Source organism: Chiroxiphia lanceolata, chromosome 2 (genome assembly GCF_009829145.1).
Source record: "Chiroxiphia lanceolata isolate bChiLan1 chromosome 2, bChiLan1.pri, whole genome shotgun sequence".
In the NCBI taxonomy this organism is placed as follows: Eukaryota; Metazoa; Chordata; class Aves; order Passeriformes; family Pipridae; genus Chiroxiphia; species Chiroxiphia lanceolata.
The window spans coordinates 94,856,247-94,872,986 of record NC_045638.1 but is presented as its reverse complement, the minus strand read 5'-3'; the positions used below and the strand labels follow the sequence as shown (position 1 = coordinate 94,872,986).

General features: G+C 46.0%; 1 protein-coding gene across 2 annotated transcripts; it reads right to left on the bottom strand.

Moving 5' to 3' along the window:
- Positions 1–860: 860 nt before the first annotated feature.
- Positions 861–16,691, bottom strand: LOC116782435 (fatty acid amide hydrolase-like). Of its 2 annotated transcripts, XM_032679105.1 has the most exons (20): positions 16,514–16,691; positions 16,365–16,421; positions 14,769–14,806; positions 13,348–13,488; positions 12,330–12,392; positions 11,093–11,213; positions 10,574–10,666; positions 9,368–9,528; positions 8,182–8,267; positions 7,883–7,966; positions 6,587–6,649; positions 6,373–6,450; positions 6,192–6,280; positions 5,474–5,510; positions 4,088–4,236; positions 3,810–3,872; positions 3,431–3,506; positions 2,716–2,800; positions 2,447–2,534; positions 861–1,887 (listed from the first exon to the last, which is right to left on the bottom strand). In XM_032679105.1, exons 1-20 carry the CDS (start codon positions 16,667–16,669, stop codon positions 1,777–1,779), a joined length of 1,839 nt encoding a protein of 612 aa, XP_032534996.1. In that variant the 5' UTR covers positions 16,670–16,691; the 3' UTR covers positions 861–1,776. The 2 variants fall into 2 exon arrangements, with proteins under 2 accessions (XP_032534996.1, XP_032534997.1); XM_032679106.1 differs by lacking the exons at positions 16,365–16,421; positions 16,514–16,691 and adding an exon at positions 15,928–16,348.
- Between the last annotated feature and the right edge of the window lie 49 nt (positions 16,692–16,740).

Here is a 16,740-nt window from a genome sequence, read left to right as displayed (position 1 = left end):
AACATTTCAGCAGTGTTTCACTCTAAGGTATGTTGACAGTGTTTAATAACTTATGGTTAATAACAGAGGAAAGACTTTGCTTTTAAACCGTTCCTCACAAAGCTAAACTGTACTAGAATCTAGAGAACAAACACTTTTGTATCACAGAGGAATTAAAGGTCAAAGACAGTGTCAACCATATAATTAATTTAACTGTGGATGCTGGTGACAGCTGATGGTAGGAGTTGATGCTTTAACTCAGGTAATTAAGGAGATGGTAGTGCAAGTTCTTCCATTCAGATGCCATCTGACTTAACTTCAGCCATTAGTAAAGAGCTAGCTATGGTTAAACAGTGGATAGGTATGGGGAAAAAAAACCCCCAAAACTCTACTGAGTTTGGGAGAAACTGCAACTACTTTCTGCTGCTTCTTTCCTTCCAAGCAACGTAAGAACACAAGTGATCTCTGCTGCTGTCTGTAGGGCAGCTCCTCCAGCAGCCTGACCACAAGCCCAGGATACCTGATAAGGTAGGCAACAGGAGATGCCTCTGAGCATTAACCCCAAGCTACCCTGAAATGAACACAAATGCTTAGGTTTAGTTGCTCCTAGGCCTTTTCTTCTTTCATGTGGCCCTAGTGCTGCTGGCAGGACACAGGTACTCGTGAACCTACAGCCTGAAGCCTTTCAGTAAAACACAGTACTGTGGCTTAGAGCCATGCCATGCTTTATGTAGTAATCCATGTCTTAATTCTACCGTGATTACTTCAGGAAGTACTTTTGGGATAAGAGAAGGCTGGCATCTTATCTAGAGCAGGCTCTTTGCTGCATGTGGCTTTGTGCAACACTTTCTTGCATCCAGCCTCAACTTTTGCAGTAGTTCAGTAGCATTTCCTACAAATTTCAGCTGTTTCTAATAGCTGCCTCAGCACTCTTAGTGCTTTCTCTGCATTATCAAGTAGTTTCTTCTGTTTGGACATCTAAATGATAGTAGGCTTATACTCAAGCAACCAGCGGGAGAAAAGAGACTCTCCAGGTCTTAGCTTGGGAAATAGAGATGTGCAAAGGAAAGCCAGAACCCTGAAACAGGGTTTTGGGTCGGAGTTAATGAGGGTTCCTGCTCTGATTTTTCCTTCCCTTCCATGCAAGGCTGAAGGCAGGCAGGACTCTCAGGCAGTGAGCATACCCACAGTGTTGGCAGTATGAGGGACAAGCACAGCGGCACTTCCGTACCTACGGGATTTCTGCTTTGCTCTCAGGGACTAAGTACAGGGCCAAAACAAACACTGCCTGATTGCAGGTGTGTTAAGAGCCTCCTCATTCCAAGAGAGCTAAGCATTATTCGCTGCACTTCCCCTTCAAAAACAGGACCTTTGTTATATCCTCGAGCAGGAGAAGTTCCATTGGAAGGTTTAAGGCCTAGAGATTGTACCTTTCCATGTACAGTAGTATGAACTACCTGCATGCAGTCCTGAGGATGCAATTGTCTTCCATCTGTACACAAGACCCCTACGTGGGAAGAAATTGCAGAAGATAGTTGCAGCTTCCCCTGCAAAAACAAAGCAAGGAACTAGCGCAGTTGGTCTCCCCAGTGTAAACGAGGCCATCTGACAAGCAGGGAGCAGAAATTGTGTCTGCTCAGCATCAGTGCCTGCTTAGATCAGTGGTTCGTCCCCATTCCTCAAATGAGCCTGCTACTAAGCCTTTCAGATGAACATTGAAAACAAGTCCACTCTTAATACTTGGTCAGGTCAGACTAGGGGAAAAAAAAAGACTTAATCCCCAACTTGGTCACTCTATCATGCGAGGATGTCATAATAAATGGATGGTTTTTTGGTCTGGGAACGGAACTGCTCTAGCTTTAGGCCAATCCTCAGAAGAACAGCTTCATCCCACCATTTTGCCATGACCTGGGAGAAGATGAGAGAAGCAGAGAGTGAAAGGAGGGGAAAAAAAACAAACAAAGTAGCATCATCACATATAGACACTCTTGAAAGCCCCAGAATACATAACAGAAAACAGAATTTCCCTCCCACCCCCCCAACAGCACAAAAAGACAAGTTTTCCCCTTTTACCCCAGTAAGTATGACATCACTGCATTTGGGATAAAGGCAGCTGTGTGACTTCCAATTGCAAGACAGGGACCTTTCCATTACATAAGACCCATTTCAAGAGGGAAGGACTTAAAGGAAAAGAGAAATAAGAGAGGAAAGAGTAGTGACAAATATTGGGTACTGATGCAAGTAGCCAGGGAAAGAAATCTATCTCAAAGATACCTGAAGAGTCCCTCTGCCCTTCAGGAGTGAGTTACTCTGAGGCAAATCACCCACAAGTTAAAAATTCTATTTCTATAGCTGCCAACTCCTCAAATGAGCTGTGTGGAACAGCAGGAACCTGGTTATAAGTGGCTCAGGACAAATCCAGCTGGGGATTTTGTGACCCAGTTTTCAACAAAAATCCAGTACTTGCCTGGAGGTTGATAGGAAGCCCAGCAGTAGAATATCCAATGGGGACCACAATGCCTGGTATCCCAGTGAAGTTACCAAGCTGCATGAACCTGGGGGGAAAAGCTGTAATCAGCATTCTTGACTTGGGACAGCAGCAAATTCATCCTTTTTTGGGAGAGGCAGCTAGCATCATCTCTCCTGCCTTACAGCCTGAGCTTCTTCAGTTGGTGCAGCTAGTCTCCAGCTGTTCCCAAACTTTTGTTTGTGTACTGCAAGTAACATTGTTCTTACCTCATGGACCGGACTGTGAAGGACATATCGCTGCTCCCAGTCAAGAGGTCAGATTCATAAATTCTTGGGGCAGTGCAAGGAACAGCTGTGGAGGAATCACAAAATGACTGTAATGAAAAGGGACCTCAAGAAGTCATCCTGTCTAACCTTTCTGACTCAAGAATGGTCAGCTAGCTCAGGTTTCCCAGGACCATGTCCAAATGGCTTTTGAATATTCCCAGGGATGAAGATTCCACAGGCTCTCTGGGCAACCTAATGCAGTGCTTAAAGAGCAAAAGAAGAGTCAGACAGTGGGCAATCTTTAAAGAACAGCTCAGTTCACTAAAGCCACATGTTTGATATCACAGTGGTGATGCAAACTCATGCAAGTTGCTGGGATTTACGAATAAAGCAGGTAGCTTGTATTTAGAGCAAGAACACTGCATACATAAGTACATATCCAGTCCCTCCTGTGCATATGTGCCGGCTCTATAGCTCCTGTCTCGAGCACCAAGGGGGAATTTGTCACTGCCATGGATACAAGCAGTAAATCTAGAAATACACAGCAGTCTTTCTAACCAGGCTGCGTTATCCTCTAAAGGCTTGAGGCACAGCAAAGTATTTGCACAGAAGTCATACTCTTAAAAATTGAGGTGGGAAAGTTAATGGAGTGACTGTTCTTAAAAGGCACCACAGAGCTGTTGGGGACTGGCTCTTTGGCCAAGAATGGCAATACCTGGTGTAAGGATACAGTTCACAGTGCTGAAGATCTCTCGCAAAAATCCCATGCTCCGAGTTCTCTGCCGATTTGCCTGCAAGCAGAGAGAACAGTGTCTGACCAGAACCTCTTGGGTCACGAGGCTCATGTTTGATGTTGACAGACTGCCCATTAGAGCCTCTACCTTTGCAAGACACCGTTCCTGCAATCTGGAATCATGATGCAGGACAGGTGGCGTGTCCTCTGTGGTGCCCCACCATTCAGCATGCTTTCACAGCTGAGAGCAGTTAGAGCTGGGTGACATCTTCCCACGTGTATGGGGAAGTTAAGCCTCTACCCCACCTGTAAAATTTCACTAGGTACCTCCCTTCAGCCTTCACCACACTGTGTTCCTTACCGTAATATAATCCAGAGCTGTGAACTGGCAAGCCAAGGCCAGGTTAGCCCGAGTGTCCAAATTCTGAAATAAAAAACACTGATCAAGGTTCTGCTTGCAAGAAACTGAATTGTGACAGCCCAGGAGTTCTCTTCCAGGTCTGTTCTCCTGTACTGGTAGTCATCCAACAGGTAGTTTGTCATAAAAGAAGGAGAGCCTCAGGTTTCTCACTGACATGATATTTATGCTGCATCAGCCCAGGACAACTACTGCCATTGCTCCAAGCTGCTACTACTTACCATTTCCTGGAAATGTTTATTGAAGTCAGGTTGCAGGAAGTCTCTCATCTCGCTGAGAATGCAGATTACATGTGCTACTCGAGCTTCCTCCATCTCTGGAAGAGAGACTTCAACCACACTGGCTCCCAAACTCTGCAGGTGCTCCACCGCTGTGTACAGAACAGGTAAAGCACAGACAGCATCCCTGAGTTCACCAGGCTGCACAGAAGGGCTGCAAATCTCCAACCCCTTGCCAAATTAGAGACCCCCACAGGCCACAAGCACCTTCAGTGCACCACGTGGCATGCAGGCTGCTGCAGCTGCTTCTCACAGGTAAAAGCTTAAGGAGATCTCAGTATTCCAACAGGGCAGGGGTAGGGGCTTGCCCACAGGTTCTTAACTTAGCAGCTCTAGGACAAGTTCACTCTCTCCCTCCAGCCCCTCAGTTAAGCCAAAGAGTAAAAGGTGGACTGCCAATGCTTCCCTGAGCACTTCACATGACCGCTATTCTATCAGCATGAAGTGATTATTTAGCATCATGAGATTTCCATTCAGAGCTTCTTCTGAACCATAATGGTGGAGGAACCCGGGAGATACTCAAGAGATCGGGTCAACAGTACAGGGTCACTAAATCCTGATGCATTTTAACAAGGCTGAACACCAAAACTTCAGGAAAAGCGAATCTTTTGCAGTCTAAAAAGAATCCTTTCTTTGACCCCAATGTATTCATAAATACATACCCAAGCTTGCCTATTTTACTGGCCTATGGTGCAGCTCTACTAAGAAAATACTATAGAAGTGTGTCTTTGGAAATAAGGAGGCTGAAGAAAATCCAGGCAAAGCCTGAATACTGTGAACTATCTCAGCTCCAATGCACAGGAGGCCAACTACTATACTAACCATTGTAGTCCTTCTCCCCCACCCCCAAATACTCTCCAGGGTCAATTTTACTTAGTCTAAACTCTGACAAAGCCACTCTAAAGGCACCCTTTGGCTGCTTTCAAGGAAATGCCACAGGACTGGATACATCACAAAGACTCAGGACTGTCTTACTATTAAGTATTATGTTGTGAAACAAGGCCCTCCCTTAAAAGTCTTTTACCATTAAAGCTTGCGGAGTAAGTATTACTGAGCACAGATCTGTCTTTATACAGACAGAGGCTGAGCACACTGGACTGCATTCTTCCATTGTAATCCCACAAGCCTACAACCGCTGAGATTTTTAACCCTCAGCAGTCAGGAGGTCTTCCCCAACACAAAGCTACTGCTGTTTGTCCAGCCAGATCTCTTTAAGCAACTGTCTTTAAGGACTTGAGGAGAGGTCTTTTTAATGCATACATAAAAGGAGCACCAAGTGATACCATAACATCAGGCAGAATAAGAGACTTACAGACTTTTCCTCTTTACCTTTCTCGCAGATGGACAGGACTTCAGCATCACATGCCTAAAGAATAAGAGGAAAGAACTAAGTAGACTTTAATAAGTGCCCTCCTCTTGGTGAGCACACTCACCAGGACTTCGGTCCTTATGGTGCCTTCCTCGTTCCTGTCCCTAATGGTAATGAAACAGCCCTCCAGACTGCCTTAGGCCACCTGCTCCAAGAGAACAGCTTGCAGCTCACACCCCAAGGAAAAGGAAATATCGTCTTTTCCTCCTCTGCAGAGTGGCAGAGCCAGTAAGTCTTTTTTTTACCTCCAGGGAAGAATTCTGAGAACATTTGTGGGGTTGCATTACAATTGCCAAGCAGTACTAGCTTGCAAGCCCAGTTTCTACACTGGCACTCAGCAGCTACAGCATTGTCACCAAGCAGATACACTAATTTTCCTCATTTGATTTTAAACTAATTGCCATTCATAATGAGTTCAGAATCATTTTCTCCAATAGAATCAGCACTGTGAGGAAGCATTCTGCCATCAACTGTAGTTGTTACCTTTGCTCATGTCTCCAACAGACTTTTCAAAAGGCTGCCTTAGAAAAAAATGCCCATGTTGCTGTTTTCACACAGGCTATATTATCTTCCGACTATAGACTAAATATGAGAAGCTCTAATGATGACAGACAAGAGAACATAATATTCCTTTAAAATCTCATTTCGCAAAGCAGCAGAGTGAGATAGAATAGGCACCTTAAAAAATGTCCAGTCCACTCCCAGATTTAAGCCTTTCAGGTCAGGAGCACACATATCAGATAGGGTTGCTTTGGGCTGTTTTAGTCCTGCGGGGAACAAAGAAGAGTTCCTCCTTTTAACTAGGATGCCTCTAGGAAGACAGAGCATCTGGGTTCAGGGATGGAGAGGGCTCACCTACCATATGGATAGAGTGGATCTGGCTCAGCAAGGATACTGTAAACAATGGCTGCATCTGCCACTGACGTACAGATAGGGCCTGTAAAAGACAGATCAGTTATAAAAATGTGACGAGGTAAATATACCTTCCTCCCAAGATGATTTGTAGGTACAGATTGCCTCCCCTGTGAGAAGACCACATCAAGGTCCCTGAAGTGGAGCACAAGTCCTCTTACCTATGCTGACTGTGGAGTAGGAGAGTGGCAAGCTGCCATGACAACTGATGCGCCCAAATGTACCTAGAAGAACAAGGAAAGGGCAGTTAGCTAGATATCAGCAGTCACAGGGAAAAGCTGACCAGATGGCTCTGGTGCACCCAGTCAGTAAACAACCTAGCCCTGCCAGTCACTTTTATGTCTACTGTTTCAGGGTCCAGTCAGTCATCCTTCAGTATCCTGTTCTGCTGACCATGATCTGACTCATCGGTGGAACAGATGCATTCAGTAAATAATGAAATGGGTTTTGCCCTAAGAAATTATTTAGTTGAGGGGAAATGTGCAGGGACATTTTGGAATATACACATTTAAATATGCAGAAGCAGCATTTATGGTATGGAGGATGGAGATGGAGGAACAGGATTATCAACAGCAGCAGACACCATCCCATGGGAGATGTCACCCACTTCACCAATGAGACTTCATGCCTAACGCCAGTTGCCTTCTGCAAGTACTTGTATCGTCTTTCTGACCAGTTACATTTTTGTCATCATCGTTATCTTCCTCAGATGAATCACAATTAGTGAAGTTGACCACATGCAAAGGATGGAAAGAGAGTAATGGCTGAGTATCTGGTCTCAGATGAAGCAGCTGAGATACTTCAGCATGATAAACCATTCCCAAAAGCCAGCATCTCTTCCAAGTGACAACCCTGCCTCACCATGTTCCATGCTGTAGACACTGCCCTGTGCATTTCTTCTGTCCTCTGCACATTTTCCTTGATTATATTAATTCTTACTGCAAAAACTGCATTGCTACTTCTTGTAACACTGAGATAAGAGGGAATGGCTACATCCTGGTTTTATACAAGCATATTACCAGGTTTAACTTTCCAGATACAAATCTGAGCAGCATTAGCCTCTCCATGTAACTGGAGTGATGGCAACCTATCATGAGTAGAGATACTTTTCACCAGCTCAATACAGATACTCAACTATGTTGGGAACACCTCCCAGCACAGAAAGAACAGTGAAGAGGGGCAAGTGGATGAAAATGAAAAGCAGCATGCATACTTTGTTTAGCATTTGACTTAAGTAAGTTGATTTAACTAAGCTGAACATCCGTTCAATAGCCAGTACAGAGAGTAATTCCATGCTGCCAGCTTAACCCGCATGCCTCCTGGGGTATTACACTCCAGAGTTTCTCTGGTCAAGTTTTACTTGGACAGGAATTAACAGACTGTGCCCAACTTGTTTGTGGCATTATGTCTGAAACACCAACCAGACAAACACACCCCCCATGATTAAACAGCTCTACCTTTCAGCCCCACCACACCACAGAATGAAGCAGGAATCCTCACAGAGCCTCCTCCATCTGTGCCAATAGCCACCGGGCAGAGACCTACAAAAAACCCACACATTAGCCTGTGATCAAAGAGACATCATTTTGCCCTGTCCATTCTACCAGCAGCTATAGCCAAGACAGCACAGAGAACTCTCTGTTTAGCCAGGAGTTCCCTCCAGCTTCTAAACCCCCTCATAAAAACTAAATGCCTGAGGTCCCTTGGCTCAGGACCTTCCTCCCACCACCTCTGAGCTCCGTGTAGGACCACCTACCTGCTGCCACAGCTGCTGCTGACCCACTGGAGCTCCCACCTGTGAAGTGGTTAGGCTTGTAGGGATTCCTAGGGATCTTGTGGTACCTGAAGTAAAAACAAAGAGCGTTTAATCTTTTCCTAGGAAGGACTGCGTGCACTACAGTGCAGAAAAAGATCCAGAAACACAGCTCAGAGATTCTGATCTCTTGGTAAAGAGACATCATTTAATCTCAGAAAGAGCCATGTCCCTAGAAAATAGAACGTAAAAAAGACTTCTGCCCCAAGAGTACAACCTCGTTAGTGTAAGCAGCAGATCCAAAAGAGACAGACACGAGGCAAGAGAAAAGATGCTGCTCCAGCTCTTCTGTCTGCAATGGCACCATGCCATTACTGCATGCCACAGGGCATTAAGCAATTCCAAAAGGTAGAGCAGTTGATGGCCAGCAATCCTTACAGATAAGCAAGTCATTATCCCCACCTCTGCCCTTTATCTCAGAGCAGCAGCTCCCAAAGACTCCAATCTGACCACAGCCTCCAGACACCAAAGAGGTCTGGCACGTGGCTGGGTATCCAGCTGACCTCACACAGTGAGGAAATGCCCTGGCCCGCTGTTGCTGCAGAGGGGGAGCCCTAGTTCCATCTAGTTGCATGTGCATGAAGTGTGGCTCTACATAAGGCATATCAAGGCTGTGAGGACCACTGCTCTGGACCTGCAGTTCTCATCTTGGCTATAGTGAAGAATTCTCAACAGTAAAGCAAATTCCAGTGAACCTCTTTTAGCTAGGAAACAAAACCACTATGTTCTGAGACAACTGTACCTTTTTCTCACTGTTCTGGGCCTTCAGCCATTACTGTGGCTGAGCATTACAGTACTATTTATTTGTTTTCTGTCATGGCTTTTGTCTACCATTCATCCTATAAATATTCACACCTCCAGGCCTGTAAGGCCTGGCAAACCAAGTTCCTTACTCAGCAGACAACACTCAGATCCTCTCCTTCCTTTGGTTTCAGGAGCCTTCAGGCTTCCACAGCTACTCTGATCCTCTAATCTACAATGCTGGGTCTCTCCCAGGGTTCTCTCTGTATGGGGTGTTTCCATCAGTTTTATTCTCACGTGCTTGCCCTTATTTTTGTATCCTTCCCAGTTCTGGACAGTCCCATAGGTATTTCTGGACTGGGGGAAGAGAGAGGAAAGGGATTTTTACCTATTAGGGTTGCATCCAGTTGTTCCAGTCCCTAGTTCATGCATGTTTGAGACCCCAATAATGATAGCCCCAGCCTCTCGCAACTTCTTGGCCACAGTAGCATCTTCTGTTTCTGGCTCTGTCCCAAGATACACTGTTCCCGCTCGGTGATGGTAAGGTACCTTAGCAAGAACACACCTTATTATTCATTCCAAAACCCTGGTACAGTGCACACATGCCCATAAAACCCTGTGCATGCTGCACATGCACACTTCAACACCACAACAGATCCCAGACATTGGGACCCATGGAGGTAAGGGCTAGGAAGCATCACTCTTCAGCTTGTCCTGTTTTGGTCTCTGTTACGAGGGATGCCTCACCCTGCAATATTTGGCCCTTCTCTCATGCAGAGGAGTCCTTTTCATACTGTGATACAGCAGAGCAGAAACATGTAGATGGTCTTAGTCTGCCTCCCTTCAGCAATGTGATTGCTATGCCCAGAGGCTGCAGAACAATCACCTTGGCCCCACAGCTCCTTGTTCCATGTTTCTATGGACAGAGCTACAGCAATTCAGATCCGCAGTGCTTTGAAACAAGGCATCAAGATTAGTCGAATGCCAAAATACCAGATGGACTTATTTCCAGGGTATACTAAGAACTCTTCACTTCGAGGCAGCAGAAGAATCTGTACATAAACAGGACTCCCACCCTACAGATAGGTCTCTGCAGAGCCTACGACAGCCTGATGGCACTGCCAGGAGCATTTACTGGTAACTATTGTTGGACCACAGGTAAAAATCCTTGTCAGTAGGGAATTTCAAAATAACTTGCATATTTCTGACACATATGTTTTAAGGTAAGGAGAGAGGGATGCTTTGCCAGTGGAGCAGAGTCAGCACCCGAGAAACACAGACAGTTACACCCACCACTACAGATGCTTTTATACATTCTCATTTCATCATACGACAAACCGCTTCCCACACCCACACTCTACTCCCTATGGATTCAAGAGATCGGTACAAGATATGGAACACGTCTGCCGTATGCAAGATCTGTCTTCAGCTTGCAAAAATTGTTAATCCTACTCATTGCAAACCCACATACTACCCCTTATTACAAACATATTCTCAGGCTTCTGCTGAGGAGTTGACCTCAAAACCTTGTTGCAGTGAGTTGCCCAGGTTGACCACCTGCAGCACGAACTGGCAGCTAGACAAGGAAACTCACCACTTTGAGCTCTTCTTTCAGACACACTGGGATGCCATCCAGATAAGACAGGGTACATTTATTCCTGTAACGAGTAGTGGAGGCCTCAGCCATCTGCACAGAATAAAAAAATCACCATGTGTTATATACACTTAGCTAAGCTGAAGGTCCTCACCAATATCAGAATGGATACCAAAAATGACTTTCTCAGGCTTTTACTAAGCCAAATTATCAAAGTTTCTTTCTTCCACCATATGCTCGTGAGAAACTACTACTTGGAAGCATCTGTGCTAATGGATGCCACATAAGCACAGAAGTCCTGATATAAACATAGTCATCCAGCAGAAACGGATGGCTTTAATGCTACCTCTCTTTGCAGGAAGGAAAACAAACTTGTTTGTAATCCTCTAAACACAGAAGAAGGAAAAATGTACTTATTTTGCTGTGCAATGTATCAGTAGAAGAGCCTCTAACCCTTCCAATGGATACTACTGCTCTTGGGGTTGCAGAGGCCCCTTTCCTACCAGAGGCAGACATTACCAGCATTATTTGCTCCCGGTCCCATTGCACTATTGCTCTGAGCGGGGGCGTGGATTTGTCGCAGTCCTCCAGCATGGCAATGATGTTCTTGGCTACCTGAGATGGCGTCAGCTTCCCACTCCTACAGGACAGAAGAAGTTGGGACCTTGTTACAAGACCTCCCCACACCACATCCACACACAGGGTTTGTCTCCCATACAGCAACATGGCAGCTGTCACAGGTGTAAGCAAGAACTAGGTAAGAATCTCTGCGTGGTGATGATTTCAACACGGTTGACACCATCAAGACAGGAGATTCCCTTCCTTAAGGAGAGAATTTGCCTACACAGCATGTCCCCAGCCCTTAGAGTAGGGCAAGAGTTAGGAAAGTTACCACATACTCCTGAATCACCAAATCACAGAGATGAACAGGTGACAGCTTTACAGAGTCCTCAAGCTCCTGAAAGCTTGAAGTTATGAAACTGCCAGTTACCATGAGCTAAGACCAAGAGGCCAGGCCCCTTCATACAGGCTTCCCATTACAGAGAAGGGGTTCCCAATAGTACAGTCATAACTCACCTTAAGAAACAGGCCTTCCCTGTCTCCTGGCAAAAGGCTGTGTTTCACCACAAACACACCTATCTCTGGCTGACACAAAAGTCAGGATGCACCTGTAACACCAGACTGCAGTGTCAGCCTTCTGCTAAAAGGCTGCAGCTTGGTGGCAGAGGGGACCCTTGAGGAACAAGTGCCAGGAGCACAAGAAGATTTATCTGAGCCTTCCACATCTGGCCCATGTCCCAGAGGCAACCAGGAATTATCAAGCAGCCAACAGCTCACAGAACCTCAGAGTCAGGAGTGTGCTTTCAGCCCCTTTCCAGCTGGACATATTTACTGAGTGTCACACTCAGAGGAGCACAAGGAGCTGGGGAACCAAGGGATTTACCAGAGACCCACAGTTTGTGCAACTTGCATAATCCAGATGAACTTTCATCTACTTCTCAGTCGTGTTTGAGCAAATAAGGTATGTAGAAATCTCTCAAGAGAAAACTGACAATAAGCCAAAGAAAATGGCATTTAAATATCCTTACAGGGCTTGTAAAGTTGTGCCAGCTCTCCCAGCTGACTTTCCTTCGTTATTCTACTAAAGGGAATAGTGGCACCTCAAAGACAATGCTAACAGAGATACACCTAAAAGCTTGTGGAACAGTAGCAACCCACAGTAGGGGAACACATGGGACAGGTTGTTCTCACCTACCGGTAGCACTCCAGATAATCTTTGATCCCTTTGAAGCTAAACCCATTCCTAGCAGAATCAGACCTGCAAAGACAGGATTAAAGGAAAAACAGTGAACCATCAAAACCACCTCTGTTTAGACCTTAGCTTTCAGCATCACCACCCAATCTATGTTTGGGCATCACTCACTCACAGCACACCATCTGGACAGCTGGCCTATGCATGGCAGCTAACACTGCTTTGCACATGTGCCAGACACCACGTACGCTAAAGGTGCCACAGAAATAAGGGATCAGTCTTAGCAGTATGTTCTAGTTCTTTCATATTTCTACTGAAAGTCAGCAGTCATTAAACTGTTCAAAATGTTCCAGGTTTACATTTGCTACTCACCACTGCAATATTACAGACTAGCTGAAATATACTCATAAACCTACTCCCAGGACCTCTGGCACAGTTAGATCCAGAGACAGCTAGCAGCACATACGGTGTGTGGTGTGGGAAAAGGCACTAACCAGCACACACAAGGATACACATCAGCAAACTGCTTAAAAACCAGATGGCTCTACCACTTAAGCAAGAGACCATTTCTCACTCACTAACAAAGCTAATTTCTTGTGCACATTTTTCTTTTAAAACCTGCATTCCTTCTCCCTTCCAAGCAACCCTGGTGTTCTCTTTGAGACTCCCTGCAGGCAAGAAACAGCACACCTGCAAACTCACTTAAAGGGACCTATACACTGGCTGGTCAACCACTAAGTGCATCTGCTCTAATAGTGCAAACAGGGCACTGGCAAGGGCAGATTTTAGTCTCTCCCCAGCAGGCAGACTCCTGCAGCCTGGAGCATTTTCACATTGCATGTAATTACTGGCGATCTATAAGGTGCAAAAGGAAAGATGACTGACAGCAGTATTTGTTTTGTAAAGTGGCTGGGCGTGGAAAAAAAACAAATCTAAATTACTGACAATGACAGCTTCCCACTAATATAACAGTGCCAACACGCGTATTCTTCCACTTCACTCTTACACAACACATACCGACCTTCCATCTATCAGCTGCTTGATAACATCTGAAGTGCTTTTAGCCTCAGACTTGTCTCCTGTAACCTCCGCAGCAACCTCCGGGATAAACGTGGGATCTTCATGAATGTCAAGTGATCGCATAAGAGAGAAGTTGTTCACTCTGAAAGAGAGAGAGTCATTGCCAGAGTCTGCAATCTCTACCATGACTAATTTTTCAGACTGTTCAGAAGGAACCTTACCCAAGAACACTTTGTGTTAGCAGTCTGCTTTCACAGCAGGGAGTGGCAACAGTTTCAACAGCTACAAGCTAATCTCTCTTACATCTTTCCTAAAGGCAGCGTCAAATCTATTCTGCTTGCTTAACAAAGCCTCCTACCTCTTGACATAAGACCAGCCAGCCTCTGTAAACCCAAGATGGGAAAGAAATGGCAAAATTTTTCGATTCACTTTAATTGGACATATCATACACAGACCAATAAAGATAGGGATGAAGAGGAAAATAAAAAGGGAAAGTAGTATAAGCCATACATTCAACCACTAATCCTGTTAAAACAAGCACCTCTTCAGACTTTTCCATGACCTGCTTCAACACAGTTTGTTTGCAACCAAATACAAAGGGATTGCAGCATAAATCCATAGCTTGGAACACATAAAGTGAGGAAATTAAGACCCTGTCACAGATGTCGAGGAATGATCTGATGTATAACAGCAGTGACACTTGTCTGGGTTTGATTCACTCATAAAGCCCATGTCCAAATAAAATTCAGAGGTAACACATTTTTCAGTGTCCTGGGATCTGCATAGATGACCCTTAAAGTGATGGGCAAACTATGGGAACCAAGTGTGAGCCTGGGGTTCCTGACACCTCCTACCTGATAGGCTCTTTGTACAATGCACACCTGAAAGCAGTTTCTGAACAAAAACGTAAGTGTGAAAGAGGAAAGGCTGACCTAAAATAGTGAACATCTTTAAAAAGGACTTACTAAAATCTCTGAACTTTATGTCTGGCCTCATTTCCCCACTATTACTATTCTTTTACTGCTGTTGGTGATAAACACAGCATATTTGCACATCCACGACCGTTGAAAGAAAGACTGTCCTTTAACAAAAGAGTAAAGGCAAAAAGACACAAAGGCAAACAAAAGGCAAAGAGGCAAGCTGACTAATACAGTTTCTGTGCACCTGCCTGAGCATGAAAAAAGGTTAATTTCTTCTGATAAAAACCCACTCAAATGAGAATAGTTAAAAAAATAATCTAGTAAACAACATCTATGAAATAATCTTCCTCACTCTCCAATCAAGTTATGCAGCTTTCCTCCTAGAAAATGTCATGTCAGATAACCTAAAAGCTGTGTGCAACGTGAGTACCTTAAACCAAAAAATGAAAAAAGAAAAAAAAAAAAAGAAACTTGCAGGAGGGCAAAAACTCCCCACTCTTACCTCATTAAGAATGGCAATAAGCAGATCTGTCCAAAAGCCTAGAAAAAAAGTAAGTAGAAATGTTGGTTTGCAGCAACTTTGACCTGAACACCTTCTTCACTAGACAAGGAATGCTGAACATGCTCACAATTACTGCAGGCTTGCAGCATCCTAGAGAGCATGCAATGCCAAGCAGTAAAGAAACAGCACAAACACTTGTATTTCACACCACAAAAATGGCCTAAAAGGCTTTCTCCCACCTCTCATGTTTATATAATGAGTGTATCCTTCTGGCTCTCCTGCTTTTGTCTTTTCCCAACTCAGCACGAAAGCCTGCATCTGAAGGCTGCAACACTGTTAAGAAGCATCTATATAGCTCCCATCCATTACTTTCCTCATGTTGCACAGACTATGCAAATATTGGATAAGGCAGAAGCTTATTATTTTATTTATCACAGTGCTTATTTATCACTGTCTCTCAACCAGTTCCTGCAATAAAACGAGTCAACTTGGAAAAGCATGAGATATTTAGAAACTTTATGGTAGCAGATGGCTGAAAACATTCTTTGAATACTCTGATTCTGAGTGGAAGCACCAGCAGTCCCAAAGAGACCAGCCTGGTTCCAGCCAGGCTGGAACCTGTCTTAATAGCTCAACAATGGACTTCAAAAACATGTTATGGGATGCACAAATACAGTGTAAGCCTGATGCAAGGCTCACACAGCTAGACCCATGAAGTGGTATGTTATCTCACACATTGCATAAGAATTACAGCATCTTTTTTGAAAATGCATTGTTCCTAATCTACATCTAAACTAATACAGCATAATCCTGTAGGAGATTGAGAATCTCAAGTCCCGCCTCCAAAGGAAATGTCAGGAAATGAAGCAAGCCCCTTTACCGTGCCACAAAGCAAAGCATAACAAGGTATTCTGATCGTTATATCTTGGAAGAAAGACACTTGTAAGATATTCCCACAAACAAACACAGCCTACTCCTAGCTTTCATTCCATGCCCAGCCGGACACCAAGCTCTGTAACAGATCACACTGCTGAAACAAACTTTCATGCCTATCTTGATACTGGCTCAAAAGGCCAAGCAGCAGCAACAAAATCCATCTGCTTTCAGGCAGAAGCTGCTGCAAGGTGGGCAGTGTCCAGGAGCCGCAGGCTTTTCTCACCTCCCACCCTGACACAGAGCGCTCCCGCCTCCTCTGCACCTGCTAAAGTGGGGATCAACCCGCAGGCTCCCAAACTCGCCCGAGGAGAGCACCGGGGGGCCAGCCGCCTTCAGCACCCTCCTAAAAACCCTGCTCAGAGAGCTGAAGGGCCCAAACCCCTTGACGTCCGAGGAAAGCTGGTGGCAGCTGTATTTCGAGTTTGATACCGACTTTGGACTCTCCGCACCCAAAGACACACATGACACCCTGAGCCAAAGGCCCGCGCTCTCAGCCCCACGGCATCACATCTGGGGGAGACAGGGTGAACACGAGAGCACGCAGAGCGCCACAACCTCCCAGCGAACGCGGGTTTTGCCTCCGCGGCGAACCCCCGGCAGCCTCGGCCCCGACGGGTTCTCCCCGAGCTTCACCGCCGTGTTCGCCCGGCCCGGACTCACCGTGTTGGCCACATGAACGAAGAGGCGCAGCCCGGCGCCGCACAGCCGCGGGGCCCACTGCGGAGAGGAGACGAGAGAGAGGTGAGCGCCGGACCCCGCTCTCCCGCTCCCGCCCCGCTCCCGCCCTCCCGGCCCGGCCCGGCGCTCACGATGTCCCGGGGCGGGCTCGGTGCCCCGGCCCGGCGCGGCTCCCGGCGGAGCAGCAGGGCCCCCGCGCTGCCCGTGTGCCGCCGCACGCAGCACAGGTACGCGGCGGCGGCCGCAAGCAGCGGCAGGAGCAGCAGCAGCAGCAGCGACGTCGCCATCGCTGTCCTCCCACCGAGCCCTCCGGCTGCCGGGGCGGTGCTTGGGCTCGCCCCGCCCGCGCCCCGCCCTC